This window comes from Neomonachus schauinslandi, chromosome 1, assembly GCF_002201575.2.
Source record: "Neomonachus schauinslandi chromosome 1, ASM220157v2, whole genome shotgun sequence".
NCBI classification, from domain to species: domain Eukaryota; kingdom Metazoa; phylum Chordata; class Mammalia; order Carnivora; family Phocidae; genus Neomonachus; species Neomonachus schauinslandi.
In genome coordinates, this window is record NC_058403.1 from 214083197 (window position 1) to 214105367 (window position 22171).

Sequence of the window (22171 nt, forward strand, 5' to 3'; positions counted from 1 at the left end):
GACAGAGGAGACAGGAGGGCCCCCCCCATCAGCCTGGCCCCATGCAGCATCTGGGCTCCCTGCTCACCTGGCTGGGGTCCCCAGGGGGCACTGACAGGAGAGTGCTGCTGTCCACCTCCCCCATGAGGAACTCGGACACGCTGCAGGGCAGGGAAGGGTCAGCATCAGGAGATACGCGGGCCCCGCACCCCCAGCCCCACTCCGCAGGCCCCGCAGTGCTCACGTGTTACTGAAGGAGAGAGCGATGGTCTCCAGGGCCTTCTCAAACTCCTGCTTGTCAGACTCTTTGTTGCACTCATAATGGAAGGCTGGTGGGCAGAGACAAGGACGAGGGTGCTTGGCCCACGCCGGGACGCAACCACCCCTGCCTGCAGCTAACTGAAGGGAGCCCTTAGCCCAGGAGCAGCACGAGAGCAGTTGGGTCTGTCAAATTGCTAGGCACCCTTCAAAACACGCTTCAGACGTCCCTTCCTCCAGGAAGCCCTCCCGGGGCCCCCGGGGCCCTGACTGCCATGCCCGGGGCCGGCTGACCTCTGATCTTGGCAATGAGGGTGCCAGCAGCAGTGAGTGACTCCACGGTGTTCAGCAGCGGGTACTTGGAGATGATCTGACGCATCATACGAAGGGCCTCACCCAGGTACTCGTGGGCCAGTGGCCGGCGGGCCTCGAGGAGGTCTGCTGGGCAGAGTGGTGTGAGCAGGGAGGAAGCCCCCGGCCCCAGGGAAAGCCTGCTTGCCTCCCCCTCTGAGCTCCTGACCCCAGAGGGGAGACTGAGGCAGAGGTGGGACCCCAGGGGAGGCACCGGCCTCTCTGGGCGGCTGGCCAGGTCCACAAAGGCCAGACGTGGTTCAGGCAGTCCCTTTGGCTCAGGACACTCTTCATGTCCTTCCGGAGAGCAAACTCCTGCTTGTCCTTCAAGTTGCAGTCCTGGTGCCCTCCTCCTCCATGCAGCCCCCCAGGCCCCTTTCCTGCCACAACCTCTCAGGGCTGCTCAAGGTTCTGTCAACTGCAGAGAGGGACCCGGGGCGGGGGGCGGGGCTGACGGCCAGCTGGGAGGACAGCCTTGACACCTGTGCGCCCTCGGACCCCGTGCCCGATAGACGACGGTGTCCCATCTCAGCATTGAGGACCCCCGCTGAGGGTCCGCACCGGGAGAGCTCGGCCCCAGCACCTCGGGCTCCCGCACAATCCAGGGTCAGGCTGGGCCACGCCCCTTCCCGGGACCTTCCTTCTGCGCCCACCTGCCCCGCGCAGCCCAGGTGCTCCCAGCGGGGCGGGGGGGCCCTGCACCGTCCCCCACCTTGGGGCTCACTGTTCTCCCCCCGTCACAGTGCCGAGAACGCCAGCTACAGTCGGCCATCCTGCAGGCCCCATGACGGCCCCATGTCACAAATGAGACACCTGAGGCTCAGGGGAGGAGGCCCAGCAGAGGAAGCGCAGGACTTAACCCACATCCTCTCTTCCAGGTGGCCCAAAGCGGGTACACGGGTGCCCCTGCCCTGTCCCAGCCTCCCACAGGACGCCCTCGGGCTCGGCCCCGCCCAGGCCTGGCCTCCAAGGAAGTGCAGGGATCGGAAAGGAACTGAGATTAGACAGTTTCCCCAGGAAGCCGCTCTGGCCCCCCGCCCGGACCAGATAACCCTGGGGGGCTCCCACCTCCCGTCCAGAGGCCTCTGGGAGGCTGAGGTCAAACCCCAGCTCAGGCGCCCCTTTGGCCGGGAGAGCCGGGGGTCAGGGCCCCACGAGGGGCCTCAGTTTCCTGATCTGTAGTGCAGGCGCCTGGGGGGGCAGGTCAGAGCGCCAGGCATGGTCCTGGCACTGCGGTTTCTGGGGGGAGTGGGCAGCGGCCACAGGCTGCGCACGAGGTGCCAGGGACAAACAGGAAGCAGATGAAAATAACTCGGCAGGAAGCTGGGCTGTCAGCGCCACATGGAGGAGAAAACGGAACTGCCATCCCAAACAGGCCACTCACGCCGGCGGCTCACGTGCCGGTCCTGCCCCTTGTCCCTCCTGGATCCCTCTCCAGCCGGGCCCCGGGGCTCCAGCGTGCCCTGCCTCTGCTCTACCATTCTCTATGGCTACCCGTGGCCCTCAGGAGAACAGCTGGGCTCCCTCAGCCCACTGTTCTGATGCCTTCAGCTTCACGCACTTCCTACACCAGTGACGCCCCAAAACTTGTTCCCCCAAATGCATCTCCATTTTATGTTTCTGAGCCTGTACACGTGATGTTCCCTCCGCCTCAGTGCCTTTCTCTGCTCCTGGCCTCCGAACTACTCATCCCTCAGAGCCCTGGCTGCCATGCATCGCCTCCTGAGCCTGCCTGCTTCCCTCCCTCCACCCTGCCTTGAGCCCGCAGGCTCTGAGATCTCTGCGTCTGCTCTGCCTGCCACCCAGGCCTCAGTGTCCCTGCCGCTTCTCACCGTCGCTCAGGACACACTCTTTGAGCTTCTCAAGCGCCTTGGCAAAGCGGCCCACGTCAGTCAGCAGCTGGGAGATGTCCTCCACGGTGTCGGGGCAGGGCCCCTCGATGGGGAGCTCAGCCGGGCTGGCTGTGGTCAGCGGGCTGCGATGACCCCGGCCCAGCGTCCAGGAACTGGCGCCGGACAGCGGGAAGCCAGCCGCGCTGGCATGGCGGCTCAGGCTGGTGGGCCGTTTGAGGGTGCCCATGGCCTTGGCATTTGAGGCTGCACTTGGTGGCTCCAGGCTGGGTCCAAGGGACACCGCATCAGCCCCATCTTTCCTGGGCAGCTCCTGGGAGGGTGGGGGGGCGAGCTGGTGACCCGGTGTTCCAGCCCAGGCACAGCCTCAGTTTCCCCAGAAATGAAGTGGGGGCTCTGGAAGGTCTTCGGCCTGACCCCACAGGGATCAAAGTCCAGAGGTCAGAGGGCCGAGATTTGGTGCCCTGCCCCGCCCACACCTGTTACCCAACATCCTCTTCCCCAGAGCTTTCACAAACAACGGTCTCTGCCCAAACCACAGCCAGGGGTGGGGCCTGTGAGGGTGCGGGGGAGGGGCACCCCACTTCCTGGTGGAGTCGGGAGGGCCAGAGGGGGTCCTCAGCCCTTGTAGCCCCCTCCAGGCTGCTGCAGACACCCCTACTCCCTGGTGAAGACACTTCTGTCGATTCCCGTACCCCTAAGAGTCCTGTAGACCCCCAAGTTCCACAGACACCCCCAGGCCTTGTAGATAGCCCCAAACCTTGTAGCCCTCCAGACCCCAGAGATGCCCCCCAGGCCCTACACCCAAGGGTCCTGTTTCGTGCCCTGCTGCCCTATAAACCTTCGGCCACGTAGCCGAGCTATAGCTCTCACCTCCGACGGCACCGCTGCCCCCAGATCCCTGACCACCGCCCTGTGGTCCCAGACCCAAGGCCGCCCCCACCCTGGCACCCTCCCACCCCCTCCCTCAGCCCCACAAGCCAGCCCTGGTCGGCGGGGAGGGATGCGGTGGTCAGCCCCAAGGGCTCCTACCATGAGCTGAACGCCGGGGTCCCAGCCTGTCCTGCGTGGCCCATGCCGTCCAGCCCGGTAGGGGCTGTAGCTTGTGTGAGCCCCCCGCCGCCGGCCCAGCATCGAGCCGCTGGGTCCTGGGCCCCAGCACACGGCACACCCCTACGCCCCTGCCGCCTGGGTGTTTCTCCAAGGTCCCCGCCCGCGCTCACTCCACAGAGAGGCTCACTCACCCCCGCGGGCTGTGGGCTGGGGCTTCCCGCCCGGTTCTTTTTTGAGATGGAAGGGGTTTTCATGAGCTCCCGCTTCTTCCTGGAGAACATGGTGGGGCCCGGGGCCAGTGGCCCGAGATGGGCGGGCTGGGGTCTGCAGGCTGGGGGTCTCAAGCCTGCAGCTCTCAATAGTGGCTGCCTCAGGCCCACATTGTTGCTGGCCACCCCCTCCCCAGCTGTCAGGCCCACGTGACGGGCCCGGCCCTCATTGGCGGGCCCTCCCCCCCCACAGGAAAAGGCCTCCGGAGGGAGGCAGTGCCGGGGACTGGTGACACAGACCTGCCCCCCACCCTCCCGGGCCTCGGCCTGCCCCTCCACACAGCGGGCTTGAAGGTGGGGTCCCGGGTCCCACCCCCAGCTCGGCTCTCAGGAGCTCTGCGCGTGCGCTGGCCCTGGCTCCCCGGCACGTGGCGGGGGCACACGGCGGCAGACGGCAGGGGTGCAGACCCTCAGTCGGATGCACCCAGATGCCGCCGAGTGCAGGATGACATGCAGGGACCCGGACAGGTGCACAGATGGCAGGAAGCTCGCCCGTGGAACGGACAAGCCAGAGTTGCTCTCTCAGACCCTGGGCATGGACACCTGCTGTCCAGCCTCCCCCACCCCCCACCCCCCTTCCTCTGGTGAGCTGACGGCGCAGGCATGGCAAGCCACCGCCCCCCGGCCCCGTGCCCACAGTCCAGGGCCACACACACGGACCACCAGGCACGCCAGGCAGCAGGACTGTGGGAGGCACGGTGGGAGGCATGCCTTCGGCCACCACTCACCAGCAAGAGCTGGGGCCTCCATGGTGCATAGGGACCCCCGCCTCCTCCCCTCCTCCCACAGCCACCTCCTCTCTTGGTCAGAGCCCCTTCTCCCCGATTCTTCTCCTTACTTCTGGAGTCCCACCCCCATCCCCAAACCCCGACCCCTTTATCCTCCCTAACACTGCCCCCACTGCCCTCTGCTGGGAGGGGCGGATCTCCAGGGCTCAGCCCCGGGTGCCAAAGCCAGCTCTCCAGGCCCAGGTCCATCCACAGACCCAGCTGAGAAGTCCCTTGAGGATCCTTTGCCCACCACTCATTGCTCTGGAGCCAGGCTTCAGGGGCTGAGGGCTGGCTGGCAGGCTTCTGGCCTGGTCAGGAGGCCTGGGGTCTGTGCCACTCCCCCTGGGCTCCTCCAAGCCGCCCAGAACATTCCCAAGCCTTGACCTCATGCCCACTTCATGACCAGGCACTCACAGGTACCGCCCTGAGCGGCCAGACCCACGTGGGTGTCCAGGCTCTTAGGAAGTCCCCGAGTACATGTGAGACCCCCCCAGTGCCCAGCCCAGCACAGAGGCCCTCATGTGAGCTGGGGGTCCGGCCAGACTCTCACGTGCACACACGCAGGGAGGCGGGGAAGGAGAGCCGTGTTTGGCACGCACGCACGCACGGACACAGTTTCACGCCACGAGTTCTCTTTATTATTTCCTCCAGGGCAACGGATCCTAGGAGAGCCTGGGTCCCGGCCCTGCCCCCCTGCCCTCCCAGCATCTCCCACCGACCCCTCCGATGAGGGCGGCTCAGAGGACCGTCTCGGCCATGCTGGGGTCCTCCAGGACCCCGGTGATGAGTTTGGGGTGCTGTGGGCGTGGCGCAGGGCCTGCCCCGACTCCGGCCTCCTGCTCGTCGTCCATCTATCTCCTTCCCCTGGTCCTTGGAGAAGTACAAGAATACCTAGGGGTGGGTGGCCGGAGGGGAGGTCAGCCCCAGCGCCTGGCCCTCGGCCCCACCTCATCCTCAGCTCCAACCAGGCGCCGCGGTCACCTCCTCTAACGTGGTCTGGCTCACGGAGAAGTCCTCCACGCCGTGCTCCGCCCCGTGCGCCGCCAGCTCTCCAAAGACGCGGGACAGGGCGCAGCGCCCTCCCGGCGGCAGCTGGAAGCGCAGGCGGCTGCCGTGCGCCTCGCACAGCTCGGCCCCCGGGAACGCCGCCCCCACGAAGGCCAGCGCCAACTCGGACCGCGCGGCGGGCACCCGCAGGGTCAGCGTGTGGCCGGCTCCAAATCTGGGATGGGCGGGTCCGGGGCTGCTGGACACGCTCAAGGCCCGCCCTGCCCTGCAACCCGTCCACACCACCCCCCTGCTCGCTTCCGGGCCTGCCTCCAATACCTGGCCCCTTCTGACCCGCGGACTTGCGCGGCCTCGCCCTTTTATAGGCTCATCCCTTTCCCTCACCCCGCCTCTCCAGGCCCCGCCCGCGCGAGGCCACGCCCCCAGGTCCATCTCCGGCCCCCCGAGAGCCACCGTCACCCATCAGCCCCGTACCCCTGCTGGCTGCCCCACTCCCTACTTCATGCCTCCTCCACAGTCCATGGTCCTCGCCTCCCCTCAGGTTAGAGCCAAGTTGGCTTCGCGTGGCCCTGTGTCTGGTGGCTCTTCTGGCCCCGCCTACACCCCCGCCCTCACCTGCCTGCTCGCGCCCCACTCACCTGCTCTTGAGGTGCTGCGGGCTGCCCAGACAGCGGAACCGCCCGTTCACCATGATGGCCAGGCGCGTGCAGAGGGCCTCACACTCCTCCATGCTGTCAGGAGCCCAGCGCCATCAACTCCTGCACTCCCCAGGCCGGGGACCCTCACCCTCCAAGCCCAGACACTCGCACGGAGCCCAGACCATTCTGTCCCAAGGGTCGGGTGTCACCGTCGTCGGCGTGTCCACCCCCCCCCCCAAAGGTCAGGGCCACTCCATCTCCTGTGTCCCTGTGCTCTGACAGCCTCTCTCTGGGGCCGGGTCCGCCTCCCTCCCCAGAGCCTGCACCACCTTGACCCTCCGCCTTGAGCACCCGGAGCGGGACCCACCTGTGTGACGTAAGCACCGCGGAGCGGCCCTCCCGCACGACGGCCAGGAGGCTGTTCCAGAGAAAGCGCCGGGAGCTGGGGTCCATGCCAGTGGTCGGCTCGTCCTTGGGAGTGCAAGGGGAGACGCCATAAGCCAAGCCCCAGCCCTCCCCCAGGCCCCGCCCCGGCCCCGCCCCCACGCACCAAAAAGACCACAGCCGGGTCCCCCACCAGCGCCACCGCTGTCGCCAGCTTCCTCTTGTTGCCTCCACTGTAGGTACCCGCAGGTCGGTCCGCGTACTGCGGGAGCCCCAGGCGCGCCAGGCCCAAGCTCGCTGTCTGTGGGGCGGACGGAGTGAGAGAGGGGAGGGGCCAGATGGGGGGGGTCTCGGGGAAAGGGCAGTGAACGGGAGGGGGGCAGAGTGAGCGTGGGGGAGGCTAGACTGGGGGAGCAGTGAAGGGGAGGGGGGCAGTGAGCGTGGGGGGCACTGGGGCGACAAGGGGGGAAGGTAAATAAAGAGGGCGGAGCCAGGATGAATGAGGGACCGGACCGACCCAGGGCAGAGTAGCGGGAAGCCCTCAGCGGGAGGTGCGGTCAAGGTCAGAGTGGGCGGGGTCGCGACCGCGGTAGCGCAGGTCGGGTAGGAAAGGGGTGGGCACAGCCTGCGCTGGACCCACAGAGCGTAGGAGCTGGGGGTCAGCAGGCGCGGTACAGGTGACGAGGGGGGCACCTGGACTCAGGGCCTGGCCAAGCAGAGCCAGGGCGGGGCTGCGATCCTGGGGGCGGGGGTCACCTGGGCAACCTGAGCCTCGGGAACACCGCGCAGCCGCGCGAACAGCTCCAGGTGCTCGCGGCCGGTCAGCAGCTCGAAGATCGCGTCCGACTGCGGGCAGTAGCCCATGTGGCAGTGCGCAGCGGACGGTTCCTGGGCCACGCTGGGGGTGGGGGACGGGGGGCTCAGGGAATTGGCCAGGCCCTGGCCATGCTGGGGGGACCTCAGGGCCCACCCACCCTGGGCCACTGTGGTAAGAGACAGGGGGTAGGGGGTGTTTCAGGGCCCGGTGGACATGCGGTTTGTGGGGGCACAGGGGCTCAGGGCCAGCCCAACCGGACCGTGCTGGTGAAGCACAGTCCCTGCGCAGGAGAGCAAGGGGTGGGGACGAACAGGGGCTTGGGACAGCCCGCCCCCACCCGAGCCCCCTCACCTGTGGCCTGCCAGCACAGCCTCACCACCGCTGGGCAGCATGTCCCCTGTCACCATGCGAAATGTGGACGTTTTCCCTGCTCTGTTCACTCCCAGCAGCCCGAAACACTGCAGGTGCCCCATAGACGGCACTCAGCAAGGTCTCAGATCCCTGTCCCGGGGCCGCTAATTCTCGGGGTGGGTTTCCCAGTGTCTGCAGGAGGGCTGTGAGCAAGGAGGACCCCTGGGACCGATACAGGGGGTGTGCAGATAGGCATACATCTGCCACTTAGCGGGGAACGGTTGTTGGCACGTGGGATGTATTTAACCAATTCCAGCACCCAGTAGGTATCTCATAAAGATCACATACAACAAGTGCTCCACGAATAGCGAGGCATGAGACTTCTCAATGTTTCCCGACACTCCGTGGGTGCAGGGCTGAGGCTGGGTGCAGTCCGCCCAAGGTGGAGAGGCTGGCCAGCACACAGGAGGCGCTTGAGAACCAGTGTCTGCAGGTGCGCTGGCCCCGGCAGGTGGCCGAGATGTGACACTCAGCATGTCCGTCTGCACGTAGTCGTCGCCTGAATGCGAACTGGTACAGGGCACGTGTGCCTCATAAATATTGGCTGTGAGCAGGTGCTCAATACAGGTGCGTATACAGCAGGGGCTCAATAAGTGCTGTTGATGCTCGACAAAAAGTCGACCATCGCTCGGGTGACGTTCAGTACTCCCCTGGTAAACGCATACACACACATGGGGGGCTCGACAGTACAACTGGTTCTCAGGTGTTGACACACAGTAGGCCACCTGACATGCGTGGGCGCCCCCTGGGTGTTCGATAATAATTTGCTTGGTCTCCGTAGGGGCTTACTAACACCTTCCTGCAGACAGTAGGGCTCGATAAATGGAAGCACGCAGTAGGTGCTTCCTGAGAATTTGCTGGCACAAAACAGGAACTCAAATGTTGGCGGCCAGTAGTTGCCCAATAAAAGGCAGCGGGCACAAGGTAGCTGTTCAATGAAGGGCACCATGTGCATAGGAGGTGTTCAGTAGAGGGCAGTGGGCACACAGTGGGGCAGCCTCTCACTGCCCCTACACGGGGAAGTCTGCCTTGGGCTCTCACCTCACCGGGGGGGATCCCCAGGCACAGGCGGTCGACAGCTGGTGTCCTCTGCCCGTAGTACACCTGGGGGGAGTTCAGGTCCCTGAGAAAGGTGGGTGGGCCAGGGGGAGCCCCCCAACCCAGCACTCTGCACCCACCTTGGTCAGGTCTCTCAGCACCAACACGTCCCCCTGGGTGGCCCCTTGGACCACCCGTTCCCGCTCCCAGGCCACATCCTCATCCTCCTCCCCCAAGGGGTGCAGCGACCTCAGCTGGGGTCTGAGGACAGAGAGGTCAGTGAGCCCAAAGCCACGGCCGGCCCCTCCCCCCTTACCCGGTCCCCACTGACTGCGGCAGGAGGCGGCTCCAGAGCTGCAGCAGCAGCGTGAAGAGGAAGAAGAGCGGCCCCTGTACCACCATGGCCAAGAGGTTCTTGCCAACCACCTCCCAGCACAGGGGTGACTGGAACTGCCCATCTCCTGTGGTGACAGGAAGGAGGAATTAGGTCATGGGGGATGTGGGCCCCTCCCCATCCAGGTCACCTTGGATTTTTGTGGAAAAGGACCAAGAACTGGATGGGCCACTCAACTGAGCTCTAATTGGTATAGAAAACAGTGGTATCCCCATCTCCCTTATTTAGGACCTTAGACCTTTTGTGATATGACCCAAGACAGAATTAGCTTTTACAGCTGCTTTGCTGTACTTATAACTTGACCCAAACTTGGGGCCACCTTAGATCTCTAGGTCTCTTCCTGGGGGCTGCTGTTTGTCCCTACCCTGTGTAACTGACTTGGCTGGCACGTCCCCACCTAGTTCTCACCCAAGCTCTCAAAGGCATCAGCCATGGCCTGGTTCCACACCATGTCGATGAGCCCCTGGCCCAGGCAGAAGTGGGGGAAGATAAGGAAGATCTGCTTCAGGATCCGGCTCACTTCCTGCAGCTTCTGCTCAGGGACAGGAAGAGGGAGGTGGATCAGGGGCCGAGGCCAATGCCCCAACCCAGTCCCAGCCTGAGGCACAGACATGCAGGGACCCACCTGATCAGAGAAGAGCTCGAGCACGAAGGTGGCCATGCTGCCATTGATGCTGATAAAGAGGTTGATGCAGGTGAGCACCACGTAGGCCGTGCTGGGCACGGAGAAGAAGAAGGAGGCTGGGTACATGAGCGGCGTGATCGACCAGCTAAGGGGCAACAGGAGTCAAGGGGTGACCACCCGGCAGCAGGCTGAGTAGCCCTAAGAGGAATACAGATCTCCCCTCCCATCGTCCCTGCCATGGACCTCTTAATGTAAGTCAAGACAAGAGGAGCGTTTGTTGTTTTGTTTTGTTCTGTTTTTTTTTTTTTTAAAGTAAACTCTACCCCTAACGTGGGGCTCGAACTCACAACCCCGAGATCAAGAATCGCACACTCTCCCGACTGAGCCAGCCAGGTGCCCCTAGAGAAGATGGGCTTTTAAGGCCACCTCAGCACATCGTTAAATTAGATTACCCTTGGGATCAGCTCAGACCTCCACGTTCTCTCCTTGGGAGCTGGTTCAGAGTCCCATGTCCCTCAACAGTATTAGGTGTTGAGATAGGGCAGTCAGTAAGAACAGCCCCGGAGGGGCTGGGGAGGCCTCACCCATAGAGTAGAAGGAGCAGCAGGAGGGCAGGCAGGTTGGCAGGGGCCATGTACGCCCTCTGCTGGAAGGCCAGGAAGATGAGCACCACGATGCACGCTGACACCAAGTAGTTACACTGCATTGGAGATGGTAATTACCGCCATCAGTTTGCAAGGGCGGGAACTGCCATCCTCATCCCTGTGCCCCCTCCCAACCTCCCTGTGTTTCAGGTAGCAGGACACAAAGTCTCCCACAATCCCCAAGACTTCCCCCAGGTCATCCTGGACAAGGGCCTGACCGGAAGGGGCCAGAAAGGGGCAGTGGTGAGAGGTAGCCGGACCCCCACCCCTCTAAGCATTGCCCACACCATGTCCCAGAGAAAGTGGCCGAGCCAGTAAAGAGTGGGAGGCAGGCCCCCCATAAACTGCAGGTGTTTGGTCCGGGTGACGCGCTCCTTGATGAGAACAAGGGTGAAGCTGGCTGGGACGAAGGACATGGCAAAGACCACACAGATGGAGACAAGCACATCCACCGAGGAGGCCATCCTGTGGGCAAGGGTGCAGGAGCTGTTCAGAGAGCTCTGCCCACTCCTGATGGGACAAAGGTCCACGGCTGGTTGGGGAGATGAGCGGAGCCAGTTAGGGCTGCGGTGCGTGGGCTGCTGGGGGAGCCTGGACGCCGCTGGGCCTGATGGTGTCCCGTTCCCCAGGCCTATTCGCACAGCGGGAGTGTGGCAGAGTGCCGTTCTAGCTCCCTCCGCCCAAAATGACAGGGCAGCCGAGGCAGGGAGGGCACGCACAGGCAGGAGTCCTGCACTCATAGTGCGGCCTCAGACAGCTGCTCCTTGGTGAGGTTCAGGGGGTGGTTGAGCGTGGTGATGCTGTGGGCACGGTGGGCAGGGCCCGGGGGCAGCCGGGCGCGGAGGAGTGCGTTGTTGGCTCTGTTGACAAAGGCCACCATGGCGTGCCAGCCCTTGTTGTTGAACCAGATCTGGGGGGGTCAGGGCCGAGGGATCAGGGTGCTGGCATTGGACCCGCCCCTCCCACCAGCTGCCTACTGCCCCCGGGTCCCACCTTGAGGCTGTCCTCCGCATCTAGGCTGTGAGCCCATGCTGTGAGGTTGTTCAGGATGCGGTCGAGGGCCCCGCCGGGCGGGGGGCTCAGAAGCACCCGCAGCTCCTCCACCAAGCGGCCCACCTCCTGCCCTGAGGGCAGGCCGGGGTCTCGGCCCCCCAAGGAGAAGCCCCCATACCTGTGGGGTGGTGGGGTCAGGGGGCAGCAGGTGAAGGCCCGGGAGGGTGGGGCAGGCAAGCCCCCGAGCGGGCAGGCAGAGGGCGCGGGAATGGGACCCTCCTCACCTGACCTCGTTCACCCACTTCTTGGTCTTCAGGCTGCAGGAGAGACAGACAGAAAGGCAGACACGGGGGTGGGGGGGATGGGAGTGGGACAGAGACAGTGAGCGATGCTGGGGAGCCAGGGAGACAGGTGAAGTGAGGGGAGGCCCCCAGCCCCGACCTCCTCGTTCAGGGGCCCAAGCAACAGCCGGGCAAACTGAGTCCGGGCGGCGGCTCACCCCTGCTGGACCAGGCGCGGGTAGGTCTTCACCAGGAAGTCGGACAGGTTCCGGCCCGTTAGGTTCTGCACCACTCCCCCAGAGCCGGCCAGCGCCTGGGGTGGCGGGGGGCCGCCAGCCGCAGCGGGGCAGTCCAGCAGCAGGCGCCGGGCACCAGGTTGGCTGCACCAGCAGGCCGGGGACGGGGACTCCGGGGTCCAGTTGCCGCTGGCCAAGGCCTCAGTGACACCTGCGGGCACCTCGGGCACCCAAAACCGGCAGACGGCGGGCGGTGTACACTCAGGCGTCCTGCAGGGGCAGGGCCGGGGGCAGGGCTGTGGGCACCGAGCTTTCCGCAGGCCCGGGGACGTGGACGCTCAGCTCCCAGGCGGGCACAGGGATGCTCCAAACCCTCCCCAAGGCCAACCGGCGAGGGCCCAGACAGACAACCTGAGGCCCGAGAGGCACGAGGGTCAGCCGGTGGGCCCCCACCTGGTGGAGCTAGTCTGCGGGTAGGCCTCCAGTCCTGCTTCCTCCAGCAGCATCTCCAGCAGGCGGGCACGCTCTGAGTTTCCTGGGGCGTCCTCACTGTGTGGGGTGCAGCTCAGAGTCAGGTCTACGGCCCCGCCTGTCGGCCTCCAACCCCCTCTCGCCTGCACCCACCTAAAGAATGACACCTGAGCACCGTACATGCTGGGACTGAGCCGCAGAGCCGGGTAGTATCCGAAAGGAGGCACGATGAGACTGAACACCAGCGCCAGGCCCACGAAGAGGGCAGGCAGCACGATCTGAAGGACAGGCCCATCAGCTGCCCTCCCTGCTCTCCCCTCCAGGCTTGCCAGTGTCCTTCCTTTCTCCTGCTCTAGAACTATCCATGGCTCCCCAGTGCTCTCAATAGAGGTGTTCAGTTTGGGGGAGACTTCTGGGGTTAACCACTCAAATTAGGCCACTGAGCGGGCGACCAGAGCAGAGGACAGGCACCCAAGGTCTCCCACGCACTCTCCGGTGCCCAGCCCCCCTCACCTGCGCAAACAGGCCACGGCGGCTACGGCGGGCAAGCAGAAAGCGCTTGAGAAGCAGGGCCCGGAGCTGCTGGCAGGTCAGCACCCAGCCCTGCACCCGGCCTGCGGGGTCCGGCCCAGAGCCCCGCAGAGCCTGTGTTTCTGGGGCAGAATGAGCTGTGGGGGATGGAAGAGTCAGTGCTCCCGTGGTGGCGGCCTGGGAGGGGCCACGGGCTCAGGGCGGGACAGCTCACCATTCTCCAGGACGGACTCCTCGGGCAGGATCTTGAGCCGTGTGGTCACATCTGGGCGGGCGCTGCCTGAGCCCGGCTGCTGCTTGTGGCTACCATCTGTGGGGCCAGAGGGGTTGGGGTCAGCTTCGAGGGCTACCGATCAGCCTAGGGTCTGAGTCAAGGTCCAGGGTCACAGACAGAGGGGCTCAGAAGTCAGGGGTGGAGGTCAAGGCTGCCAGACTCCACCAAGGATGGGCACTTGGCCTAAAGTCAAGTCCCACTCTGGACCAGGGTTAGGGGTCAAAGACAGGGACCTGCAGCCGCATCCTCCGGGTCTGTGTCCACAGCACAATCCTCTACCACCTTCAGGAAGATCTGGGGACACAGAGCAGGGGCTCAGCCTGGGACCCCCCAGCAGAGAGCCACCCAGCCCTAAGACACTGTGGGTCCCCAGGCCTCCCCAGGAGGCTCTCAGCCTCTGGTCCCCTGCAGGTGCCCCTCCGCCTCCCTAGGGTGTGCTGCCATCCCTAAGCAGGCCTCTCCTCATCCTTCCAAGGACACCTCCTCCAGGCAGCCCTCCCCCAGCAGCCGCACCTCTTCAAGGCTGGTGTCAGAGATCCCGTAGCTGGCCAGCCCCAGCTCCCCCAGCCGCTGGTCCAGCTCACGGAAAAGCCTGGCAAAGCTGCCGTCTGCGGCACCCCCATAGGGCAGCACCAGCACCAGCTCGCGCGGCAGCCCCTCCACCAGCCGCGTCCCGGGCACCAGCCGCTGCACGAGGGACAGCAGCTCGGCGGCACCTGGGCGGACGGGGGGGCGTGTCAAGGGCGCGGTACAGTGGGCAGCCTGGTCTCCTTGGGGAAGGGGTGTGGCCGGCCCCCCGAGGGGCAGGGGAGGCTTAGGGTGAGGCACCGGAGGGCAGGGTGTGGCCTGAGGTCAGGCCGGAGGTCCACGTGCTGTCAGGGGTCAGCGGTAGGGCTGCCTGTGAGCTCAGCCCAGGCTGGGTTAAAGGCAGGGGCCGGGATTCGGGTTCAACTCAGGGTCAGAGGTCAAGGGTCCCATTGGGCGTCGCGGAGCCCGTTGCCCTGGCCCTTCCCTGGGGCGCGCCCCGGCACGTCTCACCAGCTGTGCCGCCTGGCTGCCTGGCTCCCCCCTCCGCCTGGCGTCCTCGCGGTCCTCCAAGTCAGCATTCTTCTGCGGGCAGAGGGGCACCAGCTGCCACGGCCGGGGTCACGGTCGCAGTCGGGGGTCGGAGGTCAGCTCCAGCCCTCACCTTGTTGCCGGCGGCCAGGGATGGGGCAGCCTCCGCCAGCGTCAGGTAGTAGCCGGAGCCGAGGTGGCGGCGCAGGAAGAGCGGCGAGCCGCAGCAGCACAACCGGCCTCCAGCCACCACGGCCACGCGGTCTCCCAGCAGCTCTGCCTCATCCAGGTGGTGGGTGGAGAGGATCAGGGTGCGACCTGGGCAACGGGAAACCAGGCCACATTTACCGTCGGGATGCGAGGTCTTCGTGCAAGCTGTGGCCTCTGCCAGGAGTTGCCTGCCCTGTGCATCAAACTCCTATCCATCCCTCAAAACCCTATTCCAAGCACTTCCTCATCAGAAACTTCTTCTGGCCCCTGAAACAGAATCTAGGGGAACCTTGTGCCTCCCCCAACTCTTACCTTCCCAGTATTTGAGCAGCAGCTCCCAAATACTGCGACGGGAAGCAGGGTCCACACCAGCTGTGGGCTCATCTAGGATGACGACCCGGGAGCCACCCACAAAGGCGATGGCTACTGAAAGCTTCTGCTGCATCCCACCTGGGCAGAGACATGGGTGGGCGTCCCAGCATGACCTCCCCCTTCTTGGGCAGGGTCTGTTGTCCTCCTCCGGGCCCCTTTCCCCACCCTCTGGGTCCCCCAAACCTGGTGTCTCCTCTGGCCTCACTCCACCCTCAGGATAACGTCTCAGCCCCCCTCCCAGCCTCATCTCTACCGACCCGGAGGCTCCTCCCCAGGCCAGGCTCACCGGAGAGGTGGCGTGTCTGTGCACCCCGCTTGGGGACGAGCCCCACGTCCTGCAGGAGACGGGCCTGCTCCGGGCGCACAGCAGCTGCACTGAGACCCTTCAGCCGCCCGTAGAACCAGATGTGCTCGTCCACGCTCAGCCTGCAGGCACGGGCGCGCACAGTGGCCGCTGTGGCAGGCAGAGCCCCAAGAGCACCCAGCCTCCCCTCCACCGCACCCCAGGCCCTCCAAGACCCACATGTCAAACAGCACGTTGTACTGCGGGCAGACACCCAGGTGGGGCCGGATGGCTTCCATGCTGGATTGCACGTCATGGCCCAGGATGCAGGCGGAGCCCCGGGTGGGCGGAAAGAGGCCACTCAGTATGGACCTGGGGATGAGGGGGTCTCAGGGCAGCTGCCCTTCAGAGGAGGAAGCAGAGACCCACAGAGAAGGGGCAAAAGCACTTAAAAGGCACCTATTATCCGCCCAGACCAAAGGTGTATTATGTCCCCACTTTACAGAGGAGGGAAACTGAGGCTCAGAGAACATGGTTATCTGCCCATTGTGTACCCAGAATGAACTGGGGGCCCCGCCCCCACTGTAGAGACCCAGATGCCTCTCCCATTGAGCAGACGTGCAAACTGAGGCCCGGGGGTGGGGGAGTGGGAGCGGCTCACAGAGTGGTCGTTTTGCCGGCTCCGCTGTGGCCCAGCAAGGCGGTGATCTGGCCCTGGTAGAAGTCCAGGCTGAGCCCGCGCAGGGCCAGCTGCGGGGTGCCGGGAAAGCGCTTCTCCAGGCCCCATATGGAGACCCCTGGAGTCAGGCCCGGTGGTACCTCTTCCATCAGCACTGCAGAAGGAGGGCAGGCTCAACCGTGGGAGCCCTTTGGCGCGGGGGGGGGGGGGTGCAGGGGGCCTGGGGGAGTCTGGGGGACCTGGGAGGCCATGAAGGCTGGTCTGTGGAGTCAGCGACCTATCAGTCTGGGGTCTATAGGGATTAGGGGCGCCCCGGGGAGCCTGGGGAGATGGAGATATCCAGAGGATTGGGATCTGCAGGAACTTGGGTCTTTGGAGGACGTGGGGGATACAGACAGGGAAGCGGCTGTTAGGTCTCCTTGTGCCTCACCCTCTGGGTCCTTCAGGGTGGGAGGTGGGGAGGAACCCTTGGGAGAACGAGGTCCAAACCAACAGCTCCTCCGAAAGGGAAAGTTCCACGGTTTGGGGATCCCGTACTGGCCTGGGGGGGAGCCGTGCTCAGTTACCTCTTGAGCCCATTGCCCTGGAGCGTGCCAGCTTCTGGCCATATGCCTGGGATCAGGGCATCCAGGCGGGAGACCCCATCGGCCTGCCTCAGGCCATCCCTCCGATGCGGCCACCTGTGCCTGGATGCCAGGAAGCCGTCCCCCAACCTGCGACGGCCTCCAGGTACCAAACGGCCCTGAAGCTCCACCCCACCCCACCATGCCCCCAGCCCAGCCTCCCTTCTGCAGGTGTGCCGGGAAGTCCGTACCCCACCCTTAGGGCCCACCTGGGCAGACCGCCTCCAGGTACCCGGTGGCAAGGCCATAGAGCACGGCATCAAGCAGCAGAAGGCCGGAGACCTGGGCCAAGCTGAAGACGTCTGCCACAGGCCCAGTGCCCACGTTGTGCCCCGTGCGCCTTCGCCCTGCTCCTCCAGCAGCACCAGGCTCTCGCAGCCGAACCCAAAGGCCACAGGAGACAGGAGGCTCTGCGGTGGGGGCAGGTACGTGAGCGAGTGAGCGCAGCTGCGCGTGCCCTGCCCTCAGCCCGCCGGGCTCTCACCGCAGCCGCGAGGCCGCCGGCAGGCAGCTGGTCCCGCCAGGCCACACACAGCACGTAGGGCAGATAGAGCACGAAGTAGGCGAGGCCTCCACAGGCGGCTGCCAGGTTGGCTCGGGAGAAGAAGGTGCTCAGGAGGAAGCTCTGGACCACAGTGGCCACGGCGAAAGCCGCCAAGAACAGGAAGATCACAGCCGGGTGGCTATAGGGGAGGATGTCCCCGAGCTGCAAGGGGCAAATACAGCTCGGGTCAGGATCCTGGCTTTGCCTGGGGCACCCCCTCCGCCAGCGCCCCTGGCCTGTGGCCTGCGCAGCCGGGAAGGCTGGGCTGTGCCCACCTTGAGCACCAGCACGAGCAGCGCCGAGCTGAGAAGGAAGGGCCCAAGGCAGCTGAGGAACCAGCCCAGCCACAGCACTGCGCGGCCGAGCCCCATGGCCTGCATCGCGCAGCGCAGCCTCGTTTCCTTCTCCCGCACCACGGCCTTCACCGTCAGCGCCACCGAGTAGATCCAGGCCAGTGTCAGCAAGAGCGGCAGCGACCGGCTCAGGATGCGCAGGAACCTGAGGCGGGAGGCAGCTGAGGTGGGGGCCAGAGACCCTGCGCCGCCCCCACCGGCAGGACACCTGGCACCTCGAGACCCCTGTTCCAGCCTTAGGGTCCCAGGCGTCAGCACAGGCCCTGTTCTCCCTGCGCCCCGGGACCCCAGACCCTCCCCCGCCGGGTCACAGGGAGTGGTCCTTCTAAACCAGCGGCTCGCAGCCTGGAGGGCATGCGTGTTCCCAAGGGAGCCCGAGCCCGGCTCCCAGCCTGCGATCTGCCGCCTGGGGGAGTGGGTGGGGAGCGGGCGCTCACGCATCATCCACATAGCAGGGGTAGGGCATCTGCTGCAGATAGAGGCGGGCCCGGGGCTCGGTGCCGCTCAGCACGCGCACGGCCGCGCGCTCCAGCAGGTCCTGCAGGTACACGAAGCCACCCCACACATAGCGCAGGTCCGTCAAGGGGTCAGCGGCCGGGCCGGGGTCCCAGAACCTGCAGACGGCAGGGCGGTCGGCTGCGGGGAGAAGCCGGGGGCCACGCACCTCGCACCACCTAGGCCCATCCGCCGTAGACCCCGATTGGTCTAAGCAGGCCCGGGCTCCGCGTATCACGGTCTCCCATTGGCGGGATGGCCCCCCCCCCAGCCCCGCCCCACACTCGGCCCCGCCCCCACCTGTCCCTGATCTTATTGGTTTTCGTGACGGCATCGATGTCCATGCGGATCTTGACACGCACGTGGCCTGGGCCTCCGAGCTGCGCAGGGTCCAGAGGATCCTCGGGCCCCAGGAAGACGATGCCGGCCCAGAAGCGGCGCTCTGCGAGCAACTCCAACGCCCGTGCCACCAGGGCGGCCTCTGAGGGTGCCGCCTCCAGCTTGTCCAGGGTCACACACTGGGGAAGGGCCTGGGCGTGGGTCCTAGGTGCCCGGGTCCTCCCCTGAACCTCAGGCCGGGCAGTGCTTCTCCCTCGGAGCCCCAGAGCGGAGCCCAGCTCCCCCATCAGATTTCCGCAGGGCGCAGGCTGTGTCCGTCCATCCTCAGGCTTTCCCTAGGACGGGGCATCGCCCCAATTCGGTCCCCCTCCCTGGGCTCCCCTCTGCCCTCCGCTCACCACGGGCCCTGCCGACCCGGCTGACAGAGCTCCCAAGCGGACGGCCCCTCACCTCCATCACACCGCCCAGCATGCCCACCAGGTGGTCCACGTCAGCATGGGCCCCCTGTCAGCTGTAGGCGCCCCCACGGGGATCCAGAAAGGCGAGCAGGGCCTTGGCCCGGGCCTGGCCTCCGGATCCCGGCCGCCTCCTTCCTCCGTCCTGAGCTTGCAGGAGCCTCTGCGGAGGGGTGGGGGAGCAGGGGGTTTGCATGGGGCACCCCGGGCGGCGTCACTCCTCTTCTCATCCCTGGGGCCCGTCCTCACCCTGGACTCCACAACCCGCCACCACACACTTCCCCAGGAGGCCCTGCCCTGTGCTCTGCCCACATGCAGCAGGGAGACCGTGGGCGACTCTGCCAGCCTCCGTCCTGGCCCCACCTGCAGCATCACCACCTTCGTGCTGTCATTCAGGAAGTTGAAGAGCTGGGGTCCCAGGGCACCCCACACCTCCTGGATATCCTTCAACAGAGCCAGCTCCTGGAAGGTCCGGTTCACCTGTGGGAGGGGGGCACCAAGAGAAGTGCCAGGCCAGCCCTTTCATGACGCTCCCCTCCTCTGAGGACCTGCCCCCCTCCTCCCCAACCTCGCCTCTCCCGCTTCGCTCCACTGTGCCTCTGACCCCTGGCACACGCTGTCCCTCTACCTGCCACCTGGCAGCTTCTTCAAAACCCTGCTTCCACACCCTCCCGGTGCAGGGCCCTCCCTCTGGCCTGGCCCAAGCTCGCTGGGCTGGGGGGGGGGGGCGCCCAGGACCACTTCTGCCCTTACCTGGGCCATGAGCTGCCTGGTGAAGGCAGTGTTGGGTGTAAACAGCAGTTTCCCCAGGACCAGCGGCTTCAGACGCCTCCAGAGCAGGCGGGACAGCGGGTGGGTTTCCAGTGACCCCACGAGCTCAGCACAGGCAGGGCCTGGGGTGGGGGCACCATGAGGCCCTGCCCCCATTCCCAGTGCCCCACTTCCCATACTGGAAACAGAGGTCAGTCACTCACTCAGGCTGTCGTCGGGTAGGGTTGCTGCCGGCTCTCGCCCTGCCAACTCCTTTAGGTGGCTGGCCTTGTACCAGTTGAGGGAGGGCCCCCCTGGGATGCTAGGCCCCCGGGCACTGCAGAGGGCCTCTGATACGGCCTCCAGGGGCCCACCTGCCCCTCAGGGTCTCCGCAGCAGTGCCCGCAGCTCCACCAGGCTGGGCAGTGCCAGGAGCTGGAGAGGGGTCACCAGAGGATGCTGGTAACCCTCCCTGCCAGCAAGCCTAACCAGGGCTAGGCACCCTGCCAGGAGCACCTTCTCCCTCTCTCCTTCTGCCCAAGCCCCCCAAAAGCCTACCAGCGGAAGTGCCTGGGCTGCCCTGTCACCGGCCATCCAGGCAGCCTACCCTTTTGGTTTGCTGGCTGGGGTGGACGATGAGCGGGCCTGTTACCTCCTGGGCCAGGTCCTCTGCTGCCTCCACAAAGCTGCTCACGGACTCCTGGATGTGGTCCGGCACAGACCCCAGGGATCCCTGGGGAGAAAGACACAGGGGTGATAATGACCTTGACGGAGTTCTCACTAGGGGTCGAGCACTTTGCCACGCTCCACTCCGTGCGGGTCCGTACTATTATAGACCCCGTTTTACAAACAGGGAAGTGGAGGCTGCAAGGCACGTGGACTCGCTCAAGGTCTCACGGGCTGGACACATGCTAGACACGGCCTGTCTGGGCACTGACAGGACGAGGAACGTCACTCCAGGTGCCAGGGACAGCCCAGGCAAAGGCCTGGAAGCTGGAATCAGAGGCCCCTGCCCCAGGATGGGGAAGTACTGAGACTTCCTGAGAGCAGCTTCCCAGAGTCAGCCTGGTCCCCACCCCATCTCACCTCTCCAAGCAGTGTCCCCAGTAGCTCTGTGGTCAGGGGTAGTAGGTCCTGCAGTCGGTCGCTTGGCTGAGGCCGGGCTGGGAGAAGAACACACAGAAGCACAAGGTTAGGCAAAGCCTAGCCTGAGACAGCCCTACCCTGTACCCATTACACAGCTGGGCAGATCGAGGCTCAGAGTGCACCCCTGCCAGCCAAAGGGCCCTGGCCTCCTCACCTGGTCCGCCTGCGGCTCTCAGCACTGGCATCAGCTTTCCCAGGCTGGCCAGCGTTCTGTGGGCACTGGGCCCCCCCAGGACAGCACGGGCATCTGCCAGGAGCTGGGAGACCCTGGGGGCAGAGGGAGCAGGAGGTGGGGGCTCGGCAGACACCCCCGTGCCCGGGGCCACTGCACCCACTGCCGCTGGCTCACAGGGAGTCCTTGAAGTTGCTGAGGACACCGGGCTGCTCCCCGGGCGTGGACTGCGGGAAGCAGGTGTTGTTCAGATTGCAGATGAGACCCTGGAGCCAGGGAACGGTGCCGGCCGAGGGCAGCGGCTTGTTGGAGAAGTGGCCTGTGGGGATGCTGGGCGTGGGGAGCCTTGCCTGAATCCCCACCATATTCATACCCTCCCCAACAGCATGCTCACTCAGACTTTTATTGGGTGCCCGGTCTGTGCTCTCTGACGCTCTCTGGGACCCCTGTGGATAGGATGGCACATTGCCTACCCCCCCACACACAAAAAAAGCCTTGTCCCTGGGGGGCTTACATTCATGGTGCTCCAGTGGGGGGTGGGAGTGGCGGACGGCCACCAGGATGAAGAAGAGAAAGAGAGGCCACAGCAACTCCACCAAAAGCTGGATCTGGGGGAGGGGAAGAAGAGGCGGGGGGATGGGGGACAGTGGGGGGCACCCGGGGCCACTCCCCCCCGGGGCCATCAGTCCTGGCATTACCGGCTATCTCCTGCGATACAGGAAATTCTTCCAAAGCAGCAGCATTAGCTGCGTCCAGAAGGCCATGGTGGGGATGGACAGAGCACACGATGGAGAGTCAGGCTGAGGACGTGCTGTGTGGCTGTGGGCGAATCCTGACCCTCTCTGAACCTCATTCCTCTATCCCATGGCGCAGGGTTCCTGGAAGCTCTGCTTGGAGCCAAAGAGTAGGCACTTACTAGAGGGTCTCTTGGGTCCCTGGGGGCGGAGTGAGCCAACGGGAGCCCTGCCCAAAGCCGTCCTTGCACCTGATTGGTTGCCTGGGCTGTCCCTCCCTGCAGGGCAGGGGTCCAAAAGGCTATCCGCTAACTCTTCAGGGGGAGGAGCCTCGGCTCAACTCTGTCGTCACCAGGCTCCACCCTGAGCTCCCGTGGGGGTCTCCAGGTCCCGGCCCCCAGCCTCATCCCGGGCCCTGGGAAGGAACGCCCCACCCCCGGCTCTTCTGGAACGGGACCCCGAGGTATTCCTCAAAATGGTGTGACGGTTATGACCCAGGACTCTAATCTTAGAATGTTGGGGGCCCCCTCACGGTAAACACTCAGCGAGTGTTTACCGTGCTGAGCATTTTGCACGCCCGGCTGGAAGCATGGCCTACCCGGCCCCCCAGAGAGGCAAGCCGAGTCACCCCGCTGGAGGCAGGGCCCCCGCTCTACCCGTCCCTCATGTATTATTTATGGCTGAG

The 22171-nt window shown here is 65.3% G+C and overlaps 2 protein-coding genes across 2 annotated transcripts in view; both read right to left on the bottom strand.

Moving 5' to 3' along the window:
* Window positions 1–3854, bottom strand: part of ARHGAP45 (Rho GTPase activating protein 45) — an 11330-nt gene extending 7476 nt beyond the window's left edge. Inside the window, exons 1-5 of the mRNA XM_021705542.1 lie at window positions 3683–3854; window positions 2421–2751; window positions 532–675; window positions 224–308; window positions 96–140 (exon numbers count right to left, since the gene is read on the bottom strand). Of these exons, the coding sequence (XP_021561217.1) occupies window positions 96–140; window positions 224–308; window positions 532–675; window positions 2421–2751; window positions 3683–3772 (695 nt within the window). The 5' untranslated portion in view covers window positions 3773–3854. The remainder of the gene's footprint in view (window positions 1–95; window positions 141–223; window positions 309–531; window positions 676–2420; window positions 2752–3682) is intronic.
* Window positions 3855–5069: 1215 nt separating this feature from the next.
* ABCA7 (ATP binding cassette subfamily A member 7) lies at window positions 5070–21516 on the bottom strand. Its single transcript, XM_021705543.1, is given in 48 exon segments — window positions 5070–5379; window positions 5381–5421; window positions 5512–5752; window positions 6177–6269; window positions 6544–6647; window positions 6727–6861; window positions 7317–7458; window positions 7729–7835; window positions 8830–8892; window positions 8967–9087; window positions 9158–9287; window positions 9629–9752; window positions 9846–9990; window positions 10430–10545; window positions 10777–10954; window positions 11209–11399; window positions 11483–11660; window positions 11767–11799; window positions 11982–12238; window positions 12452–12548; window positions 12624–12748; window positions 12984–13141; window positions 13210–13287; window positions 13497–13569; window positions 13789–13991; window positions 14307–14385; window positions 14465–14649; window positions 14854–14991; window positions 15200–15339; window positions 15437–15568; window positions 15858–16029; window positions 16306–16416; window positions 16708–16830; window positions 16833–16908; window positions 16983–17204; window positions 17318–17540; window positions 17833–18009; window positions 18191–18408; window positions 18680–18847; window positions 19048–19164; window positions 19438–19577; window positions 19659–19869; window positions 20087–20167; window positions 20521–20597; window positions 20735–20847; window positions 20930–21071; window positions 21267–21360; window positions 21451–21516. Coding segments are annotated over 48 exon segments (6450 nt in total). The 3' UTR covers window positions 5070–5267.
* Between the last annotated feature and the right edge of the window lie 655 nt (window positions 21517–22171).